This window comes from Corylus avellana, chromosome 2 (genome assembly GCF_965113065.1).
Source record: "Corylus avellana chromosome 2, dhCorAvel1.hap1.2, whole genome shotgun sequence".
NCBI classification, from domain to species: Eukaryota; Viridiplantae; Streptophyta; class Magnoliopsida; order Fagales; family Betulaceae; genus Corylus; species Corylus avellana.
Genome location: NC_142491.1, coordinates 12,854,891 through 12,865,819, shown reverse-complemented (window position 1 = coordinate 12,865,819; position 10,929 = coordinate 12,854,891). Strand labels below are relative to the sequence as shown.

Below are 10,929 nucleotides of genomic sequence, written 5' to 3'. Positions count from 1 at the left end.
CCATATATAATTTTAGTTTTAATCTATATAAATTAAAACGCATTAAAAAATTCTCATATGTGTAATTTAATCTATTTCTCTACATTTTTCCTAGTTCTAATGAAATTCAGAGGTATAGGAAAAAGTTTTATCAAATAAAGTTTTTTTTTTTTTTATCTTTAGACTATCCTCACATATATAATGTAAAAGGAACTACTTTTAGGACAAACAGAAGAAATATATATATATATATATGAACATCAACATAATCTTAAAAAAAGTCTGCCTCATAACAAAAATGAGGATAGGAAACTATTTTTCACTGCTTGAATTCAATGTAAAATTTACAAAAGAAAAAGAAAATAAACAATTTGAATAAAAAAAATATAAGTGAAAAAAAAAACAAAGAATGAAATAACATAACAATATATATAACGTAACATGAACTACTTTTAGGACACATGAAAAAAAATACTCAATAAACGTAAAAAAAAAAAAAAAAGAAAAAAGAAAAAAGAAAAAAGAAAAAAGTCATACCTTGTACCAAAAACCAAAAATAACAATAGGAAACTCTCACTTGTTATTATTTTCCTGAATTTAATGTAAAATTTATCAAATAAAAATAATCAATTTGAATAAAAAATAATATATAAATCAGTATGAAATTTAAGGGGAAAAAAACAAAAATGGAAAAACATAACCACATGAAATAAAGATTAAAAAAAAAAAAAAAACTAAAATTAAATTTTTTAATATAATTCAAAGAATTATATTAAAATTTTTATACTATCATAAAACCCCTACGTTTTAGGCTTGATGGAAACTAAAAGAGAGTAGAAAATATGAAAGCTTGATGATAATGTGTGTGGTCATGAACTAAAAGAGAGTAGAAAATATGAAAGCTTGATGATAATGTGTGTGGTCATGAACTAAAAGAGAGTAGAAAATATTAGTGAAAGGGAGTCAACGTGTGTGGTGGCCTGGTGGGTTAGGTCCTTAGGTGTGGCAGGAAAGATGGCTTGTGCGTAACCATATTTTTAGGGACGTGGTTGTAGGTTCTAGAGACAATTGTACTTAAAACCCATAGTATATCTGAAGTTGGAATGAAATTTCATACTCTCCAACATCAAAAAGTGTTAGTTGATTCTGGCTTTTCCATGGCCAAGCACATCGAGAAAAGCCGGGAAACCTACTGCAAGCCCAAGACCAAGAGCCATGACGACGATCCTTTGAAGTAAAATCATTTTGCCAGACCATGATCATCAGTGATCAACCTCATTTGAAAACGTGGTTTGTGTCCTTGTGTTTTCTTCTTTTTTTTTTTTTTTTTGAAGAACCCATATGACGCTTTTGTGCCAAAATTTAAGAAAAGACACACTCTAACTGCCTAAGGATCACTTCTTAATGTGGTTTGTGCAAAAACACAAAGAATTAATACAAAACGCATAAAGAATTAATCTGAACGTAATAACCATGAAAAAAGATAACACGTTGAATTAAAAAAAAAAAAAATTAACACAAAAAAACTAACTTGAAAGCAAGAAGAGAGACAGAGATAAAAGAGACGGTGGAGAACGGAGAAAACCCTGTTTGCATGGTTGAGTTATATATAGAGACCAAGTCAGTGTGAGATTTTAGTCTGATACTAAACTCGCAGTTTCAAATGCTCCGTTTTTCACTTAAAACGCATGAACCGGTTCAATTTTTAACCGGTTTAGCTTAAAAAAAAAATGGGTTTATGCCACGTGTCGTAATTCTAGACTACTTCTAAAGAGTGATTCGAGTTATATATATGAATTGTTTAGTTTACTACATTCTCATTCAAAATGAATATCAGGATTAAAGTTATGTACTCCTTCACGAATCTATACTAATATTTTGTTATAGCTAACATGAGGTAGGTTGAATTCATTAGATATGTGGATTCCCATGTTCCTGGGTCTGTTTGTGGATATATATAATGTTAAAATGTCGGCTTGTTTCATTAATCAAGGTCTAAAGATAAGTGTGAGCTTGACTTGTTTACTAAAGTAAGAAATATAAATAAGTTGTGTTTGTGAATGTGTTAGGTTTAGAGTAGGCAAATTGAGTGTCAAAAACAAGATAAATTGTAAGGTTTAAGTCTAGAGTTGATTAAGTGGAAATTTATTGCTAGAATTGAGAAATTGAAGTTGAAGGTCGTCTTGTTCGAACGAGAATGTGCATCAAGTTTTTTAACAGAGTCTTGGAATGTCTCAATCGCAAGCATAAAGACTATTCAAGATCAAGTTTTTAAATGTCTCAATCGTAGTCACGATCTTCAAGAAAGCCTCGATTGTAGTCTCATTCCAACGAGAACACGTGGGAAGGCGAGAGAACTCTCTCACCTCTGCCAGTGGGACTCAAAACCATTGATTTCAGGCTTCATTGGAGAATGAAAGTGAAAAGCAGCTTCTTAAATCACATAAGCTTCCGATTCTGATACCCGAGAACAGCCGGCAGGTTATTTAAACCGGAGGAAGAAGACTGGGCCGCTCGATTCGATTGAGGAATATTAAATACTTCATATTTTAGTAGGGACATATCAACAACAAGCGCCCATGGCCTAATGGATAAGGCGTCTGACTTCTAATCAGGCGATTGTGGGTTCGAGTCCCACTGGGCGTGCTTATACTTTTTTTTCTTTTTTTTTTTTATTTATGTTTTTTAACATTTGCCTTTCAACTGGCATTGACAAAAAATACATCGACCCTTTCACTGCCTTTTTTAATATTTCTCTCATGGTTCACCAAATATTGGTAAACTTTAATTAATCAATGATATAGATTATTAACCTTTGGCTATACCCTTGTAGCCATTTGCTTAGGAAAAATAATAATAATAAAAAAAAAACCTTTGGCTATACAATTTGGAAGTTCATGATATATAGAAATGAAAAATCAAATTTAGTCCATAGGGTTTTATGCGATTTTAATTTAATACTTAGGTTCTTAATTTTAAGAATTAGATCCTTAAGTTTTCCTTTGATTTTAAATAGGTCTTTCTGTCATTGTATCGTCTCATGAATTAATAGCACGCCACGTCAAAGCAATCAATTAACGTCATGTAACTCTCATTTAATATGTCTTGTGCCAATTGTACATGTTACGTGGCACAATTACATTAAATTATAAATTTTATAATTTTAAGTAATTGAGTCACATGACACGTATAGTTGGCATGTAACATGTCAAACAAAAGCCATATGACATTAATTGATTGGTCTGACATGACATATCATTTGTTAATTATATTGGATGATAAGTTGATGAAATGACCTATTTTAAACCAAGAGAAAACTTAAGTATCTAATTCTCGAAATTAAAACTTGAGGACTTAAATAAAATCACATGAAAACTTAGGAGCTGAATTTGATTTTTTTCCTAGATTGAAATCGAAACCAACACTATGGAAGGATAATATTGCCACTTTATTTATATTTTTATGATTAGAAACCTCTATAAGGTATAGCCACTTTGTGCGCCCATTCCTGAAAGACAAACTCTAGACCTGTGCAAGGCACCTCCCGCCCCCAACATGGATAAGGTAGAACTCGGTTTTGCCGTGAACATGGCCCTTGGAAATTGTTTGCACTCTAAGAGATTCAAACCTTCTGATGAGATGCCACTAAGTTTAAGGCCTTCACCACTTAAGCCAAATCCTTGGGTTCTGCCACGTTCTTGAAAAATGCTTCAAATGGTCAAGGAAAACATAACAGTATATAAAGACAGATAATTGAGAATCGAGAATGGGTGTTGGTCCTTACTGAAATGGCACCCTTGGGAATGATAGAGAATAGACCAGAATTCACTAAATGGCCACAAGCCTAAAATACTTGCAGCTCCTCAATGGAAAACAAAATGGAAATTAGGCCACCCATTTCACATTCATTCAGCTTTAATTTGAATATACAACCTACACATAAAAATGAATCTAATCAAAACTAGAATTGACCCACTAATGGGATGGACCTCCCCAATACCACATCCTGCTGCTTCCCTTTGCTATCCACATCCCTCTTGCTTGTCTTCAACCCATTCTGCTCAAAGTGCCTCTGAAAAACGTAAATCCGCTGGGCCGGGACCCAAAATTCCTTTCTGGTCGTTAATCTTGCCTAGGGAAACAGGTGGCTCTATGTGTCCACTCTTCTCATCATCTCTCCAGCCACTCCCCTGCCACTCTCTCTACAACATCAAAGCAAATAAATAAATTATTGGGGAAATAGGAAAAAGATTATCAGGCCAAACAGAGACATTGATTTTCTGCATCAGATGAGCAAACGCTATAAAGAGAGACTATTTGAGAGTCCATCACTACAATCAGATCGAAATAACCTCAAGATTTCCTTCTAACTCGGTTTAAAGAAGTCATTCTCGGGTTTGGATATGGGAAGAGAACATGACATTATGCCTTTTACATGATGCTCTTATTATATAGCCTTCGATAAATATTAGAAATACTTGCCTCATCATGATTGTAACTACTCTCCTGCAATAAAGGGGTCATTATTGGGGGGGCAACATCTGGATCTGGCTTTTGAAATATAAAAGTGGTATAAAGACCTGTAAAAGGGAAATGCCAAAAGAACCCATTAGTAAACTGCTGAACGGGGAAGTAGCAAATGATAAATGGTAAAGGGGAAGGTTGCAGAGTAGATAATGGAGTGTGACTGCATCACCTAACACATCATACGATCGAGGAAGCAGTCTCCCTCTGGGATCAACAAGGTTTGGACCGGAATTCAATAGCATGCCTGCGAATTGGGCTCTTTTGGCGACAACCGAATAAGGACAATGAATAATAAGATTTACTCGATCAAACAACGGCAATGACAAAATACACTACGTAAAGTAAATTTATAGTGGAGGGACCATTCATATTTTAGTTCCTTTCAGAAATTTGCAAGGAATTAAAGACAAAAAGACAAATCCGCAAACCTGTTGTCATCATAAAATTCAGTTAAGTTTTGCATTTCGACATACTCAAGACCAGCTTCTCTTGCCAACCTGAATTACATATCAGAGAAGTTGATCATTAGAACATTTCTGAGCCAACATCAAAGCTAGAGAGCATTTCAAATAATAAAACCATTTCACTTCCAGCAACCCAAAGAAGTATGAGAATACCAAACAAAAAAAGCCAAACTTGAAGTCTTTAAACCTAACAATTAGAAGAATCTACAGAAAAGGGGAGAAGCTCAATGGTATGTTGGTGATCCATAGTGGACTGTAATTAGCACCCTCCACTTTTAAACACACCCGTCCTATTCCAACCAAAGTTCTAAACTTAAATCCTGCCTAATCTGCACTCACTTTGGAGGCAGAAAGGATTTATGGCAGTTTATAGGATTGAACAAAGTATAGAACCAAAATAGATACCTTGCTATGAAAGCTTTCAAACATCGACATGGGTAATTTTGGTAACATGGTTGGACCAGAAAGTGGTATTGACATCGCACTAACCAAGCCAAAAAACCTATAACCAGTGTCAATTCTTTCACAAATCATAAGCTAGAAACAAACCTGATGAAACTTGGAAAATGAACCAGGCAATGGGTTTCAGCAGAAATATCACTGGCAAATTTCAGCTGGTATTTCTTTCCAAATAACGGGAACCTAGAAATGTACAGTATATTTAATTGGAATAAGTGAAAATAAGGAACAAGCAAACATGCATGAGATATAAAATTCACACATACTTTTCTTCCTCAACTTCAAAGGTGATCATGTAGCTCTCTGATCGAATGCAATTGGGAACAATGTTTGGCTTCATGCTGCCACTTTTGTTGTGGTATGCCTCAACATTCTTCTGGTACTTTGCCCTGCATAGCCGTAATGTTAATATTGGTAGTACCGCTCTCATTTTATCATAAGAAAGATCTCATACAACATTGATCACCATGATCAGAAATTAGTAATGTCATGAATAGAAGAAAGTCATAGAAACCTGAGCTCAAAGCTAGAGGAGTCCTGGCTCAAACAGCAATGTTAAAGGACTGAATTAACACACAGCCAGAGATAGTGTCAATCACTGCAAAGAAAGTTTTGTTTTCATTCAAAGAAGTTGAAGGTTGACAATCTCAGACTTGACCTGAAAATTGCCTCAATACCTAACATGTTAAATAAAATGAAATTACAAATGTTTGGTAATTCCAATACGGAATCTTTCTAATTCAAATGGCAAGCCAAGAACATGTCTATGGTTATATATATAGAAATCGAAATCAACTTAAAGTTGTCCATAATAATTTGGTTAAAGCATCAACCTCAGTCCAGGATACCAAATCAACTGAAGGAGAGAGAGAGTGAGTAGTGACTAGATGCAGGCCCCATTATCTTAGTTTCAGTACCAAGAAAAGCTACCAATATACATAAACAATTAAGAAAATCATAAAATTGTGATAAACAAATGAAAGCACCAACTATTTATCTGAATACATAGAAATAAGAATACACATAAATCCCAATGAAATTAACAAATAACTCCAAGAACAATAGGTCTACAACAATCACCATTTCATACCATATTGTAGATGAGTCAGGAGTAATACCAAAAAAATAACCCCCCGGTTTCAGCAACAACGACACATTTTGTAGAAGTTTCCTTGCTCTCTCTTCAGTTTCGAAGCACAACTGCATGTATAAATGCTTCTAAGATTTGGAATCTGATACTCTGAAGGGAAGTACAGAACCATGAGAGAGAAAAACAGAGACGATGAGGAAAACAAATAGAAAACCTGCAAATGCTGCAAGCAGCACACTACATCAGCCTGATTGGTCTTCTCCTGCAAATGCATCTCTATATTTTCCTGCCAAAGCAATACACTGTCAAGTAAGGAGGGGAAGTGGGGGACTGCCTGGATTCAGATTAGAAGGACCAAAGTCCCAACTAAAATACATATAAACTTTATATGTATGAAATTTGTATGATTAATGGATCTTTTGTGGCAAAGACTCATACGCCTTATAGAACATTAATAAGCCCACTTAAGAAATTTTTTTTTTTGTGAAAAAAAAAAAAAAAAAAAACTTGAGCTCTATACAGAGAAGGTGAAAAAGCAAAAAAAGAAAAAGAAAAAAGATCTTTCATGTTTTTCCTAATGTGGTTACTTTTTATGATTTTGTTCTTTTTTCACCTTCTCTCTTGTATACTTCTTGTGTAACTAGGTTACGACTTCGCTTTTCTAAGAAATTTCGATTACTTAAAAAAAAAAAAAATGTCTATATCAGGCTGACTTAAGCAAAGCTGTCACAAACAGCAAGGTTTGATTAAGACGAGAGTAGGCCCAAAAGTAAACAATTAACTTGGCTCCGTATCTTTATTTGTTGAAACAATGTTTGTTATCAAACAAAATGGTAATGAATTAAGAGCTATGTATAAAGGCTTCTAGAGCCGACGGAAACACCGTTGGAAAATGATGTTCAATGCCATCAAAATCACTTTGGCCTATGCAATGGCTTGCCTAATTAGTAATCTCCCAGCAAGGCCGACTTAACTTCATTGTAATTGCAAAATCATCATTTGATACACTCATTTACAGCCTTTGCATATTGACAATAAAAGTGCCAGAAGACATCTCACTCACTACCATCATTTTAGAGGCACACTAAAGAATAACACTTTTCTCAGGGTAACCCCAAAGGGAATTTGTACGATCATCCGAAGTATATCATATAGTGGACATATTGGATAATGATTATCTTACAACTAGCAAATGCCTTGATCGATTAAATATCTTCCAATTACCAAATGCAGTATTCCAGCACTACAACCCAATAATTCATAGCAATAGAGCTATCAAAACAAATACTAGCAACCCATTAAAATATTAACACATAAAAACAAGACAAAATGAAAGATTAGCACACCAAAAAAGAAAGAAAGAATGAAAGAAAGCACTCACCAAGCAAGGGTCAAGCTCAAAGAACTCAGCAGTGAAAGCCTTCCTCAGGCTCTCCCAAGCTTCTCTTATTTGGGTTATTCCAGATGACGAAACATCTACAGGATTATCAAATTTTCACTTGCAATAAAAGCTGAATAACCAGACCCAAAACCCAAAATCTGAGAGAAAAAAAAAAAAAAAAAAAAAAAAACTTGGATACCGATTCCCATGTAGTGGCCGATTTGGGCATTGTCCCACTTGTCAGCGTCCAATCCTCCTCCACAATACAACTCGCACACCGTGGCGTAGGGGTGGGCGAAGATCTTGACGAGGCCGGTTCTGGCGAATTCGTAGAGCCTCTGGTGAGTCGACTCGCTCCTGGGGACCGCGAGTTGACTCATCGTAAATGAGAACAGTGGCGTGGACTTGGAACAGAGCAAGAATAGAGAGGTTTTGCAATTCGAATTGGACGGATGCAATGCTTTTTTATTTTTTATTTTATTTTTATTTGTAAGTTCATATACCGCTCCAATATACCGAATCTAATAATAATTTCAAAATTCCCATCACTTTGAGACAAAAAAGTAAGGGGTAGCAATTCGAATTCCCATGTTGGGTTTGGTCGTGTCGAGACATGTGTATATATAGGTCAATTATAACATGACCCATTTAATTAAATGAATCAAACCCTTCAACCCTAACCCTCTAATTTTGTATTCAATTCGTGTTGAGTTCAAGAGTCATATCAAAAATTGCATGTCATTATGTTGCATGTCAGGTTTAAGTCGTGTCGAAATATAGATATAAGACTGTATATGTTAACTTTAATCCGACCCATTTCATTAAATGAGTCAAATCCCTCAATCCTAATTCTCTAATTTTATATTGGGTTTGTGTCAAGTTTGCGATTCATATCAAAAATTGCATGTCATTGTATATGTCGCGTGTTAGATTCGAATCGTGTCAAAACATGGATATAAGACTATATAGGTCAGCGCTAACTTGACTCATTTAATTAACGGGGTCAAACTCCTCAGTCATAACCATTTAATTTCGTGTTGAACTCGTGTCGAGTTTACGGGTTGTGTCAAAAATTGTCAACCCTAAAAATAAAAGAAGATAAAAGTCGCGCTTCTAGCATTACTCTTTTATTTAATAGTTATAGAACTTTCAATTGTTGCACTATCTAGCAAACTGTCATTTTGGGAATTTTATTTTATTATTTATTTATTTTTATGGGGATGGAGTACCTTGCAACATCAATGGTATTTTGGAGGGGCATTGTATCAATTGAAAGTTCGATAAGATATTGTAAATTGCATGGTAGTTAGAAGTGAGTATATAGTTTCCCTTCTTTTTAATCATTACAATAATACAAAATGAAAAGAAAAAAAAATGTTTTGGGGTGATTAAACCACCTCTTTAGTATGGGTAGCAATTCATGTTCGCGTGTCGAATTCGGGTCGTGTCAATGCATGAGTATTAGAGGTGTACAACTAGTTGCAGTATCAGTTATTTCCTTATAACCGTAAGTGCAACCGGTTTAGGCGATTATTCCTTTTTAAATAACCGCAACCGCTAGGCCTACATTTAACCGCTACTGGCAATTATGCGATTATTGAAGACCGGTTATAAACCTGTTTTCATAAACAATTTCATAATTTTTTTAATTATAAAACTTCAAATTTGTTAATTCAAATGAGAAACAATGTTCATATTACATAATATATTGTTAATTTAAACTACTAAAGTATTAATACCATTATTTATTTGTTATTTATCTCATATCTCATATCTCAAATGTCTTTTCTGTATATCATCAATCCAACAATGGCTAAGACTTATCCGGCTTGGAAGGCAGTATTGTTTGGTTGAGATCTCGGCCCACGTAATGTTATTTTGGAAGGTGATGCTCTAGAGATTGTTTATGCTTTTCAGTCGAAAGACTAATTGTGCCAGAGCTACGATACGCCGATTGAAGATGCAAATATTGTTTTGCATAGTTTCCAATCTTGGGTCGTGATGCCTACAAAAAAGGAAGCAAATATGGTAACACATTTGTTAGCAAAGGGGGTGCTCAAGACATTAATGGAGGAAATATGGATGAAAGAATATTCTCAATGAAATTGTACATGCCAAATGTTGTAATCTTTGATACTTTTTGAATGATTGAATGAATGAGATTTCACTTAAAAAAAGAAAAAAAAGAAAAAAAGAAAAAGTGATAAAAGAATTGTATATGTAAATTCATAATTCAAAACAATTACAAATCCAAAATCAATCTAAAACTAGTTTCCTCTACAAGGCTTCCATTAAAAAAACATTACAAATCCAAAACATAAAAAAAAAAATTACAAATTCAAAAGTGGATGTTGATGACAATGGATCTACGGCTGGACCTACATTTTTAAAGTAGTTTAATAAAATTTAATATATATATATATATATATATATATATATATATATAATAAAAAAATTCGGTTACCCGATCATTAATTAGACTTCTAAATGCTTATAACCGGTACCACAACTGGTTACTTGCCATTGTCAGTCTTGACCCATTGTCGGCCATTTTGAATCTGCATTCACCAGCCACTTGCTGCCGTCGCTGGCCGCCCACCAGCCTCTATCTCCTCCGGCAGTCATCACCATCTACGGCTCGTTCCTAGCCTCCGCCATCTCCGTTATCATTGTTTCAGATTTCAAACTCAAGGTTTCAAAATATTCTACCTTGTATTTTCTATTTTTCATATATTCCACAATTATGCTGATATCAAATATTTTCTATTTATGAGTTGATTGTAATCAAATATTGAGATTGTAATCAAATCAATGAGATTTAATTACTATACTCGTAAAGTTCTTTGTGTTCCTTTTCTATTTTGTTTCCGCTCATATTTTCGCATCATCATCAACAGATGTCAAGAAAGGGCAAAGAATTCCAATACTTGAAATAATTCAAGAAAAGTATTTACAAACGATTGAAAAAAGAAAGAAGAAGAATAAAGAAAGCAACTTCAACGCCTCAAGGAATTCAAGAAAAGTATCCC

The 10,929-nt window shown here is 34.2% G+C and overlaps 1 protein-coding gene and 1 non-coding gene across 3 annotated transcripts; one reads left to right on the top strand and one right to left on the bottom strand.

The window, feature by feature from the left end:
• The first annotated feature begins 2,552 nt into the window (after positions 1 to 2,552).
• TRNAR-UCU (transfer RNA arginine (anticodon UCU)) lies at positions 2,553 to 2,625 on the top strand. The gene has a single exon. It is a non-coding gene; the product is annotated as a tRNA-Arg (tRNA).
• Positions 2,626 to 3,783: 1,158 nt separating this feature from the next.
• Positions 3,784 to 8,344, bottom strand: LOC132187142 (S-adenosyl-L-methionine-dependent methyltransferases superfamily protein). 2 transcript variants are annotated; one of them, XM_088513250.1, is made up of 10 exons: positions 8,100 to 8,344; positions 7,901 to 7,995; positions 6,734 to 6,805; positions 6,520 to 6,629; positions 5,696 to 5,818; positions 5,520 to 5,612; positions 4,935 to 5,003; positions 4,676 to 4,764; positions 4,415 to 4,559; positions 3,784 to 4,155 (listed from the first exon to the last, which is right to left on the bottom strand). In XM_088513250.1, exons 1-10 carry the CDS (start codon positions 8,278 to 8,280, stop codon positions 4,041 to 4,043), a joined length of 1,092 nt encoding a protein of 363 aa, XP_088369376.1. In that variant the 5' UTR covers positions 8,281 to 8,344; the 3' UTR covers positions 3,784 to 4,040. The 2 variants fall into 2 exon arrangements, with proteins under 2 accessions (XP_088369376.1, XP_059457325.2); XM_059601342.2 differs by having other exon boundaries at positions 3,784 to 4,181; positions 4,462 to 4,559.
• Between the last annotated feature and the right edge of the window lie 2,585 nt (positions 8,345 to 10,929).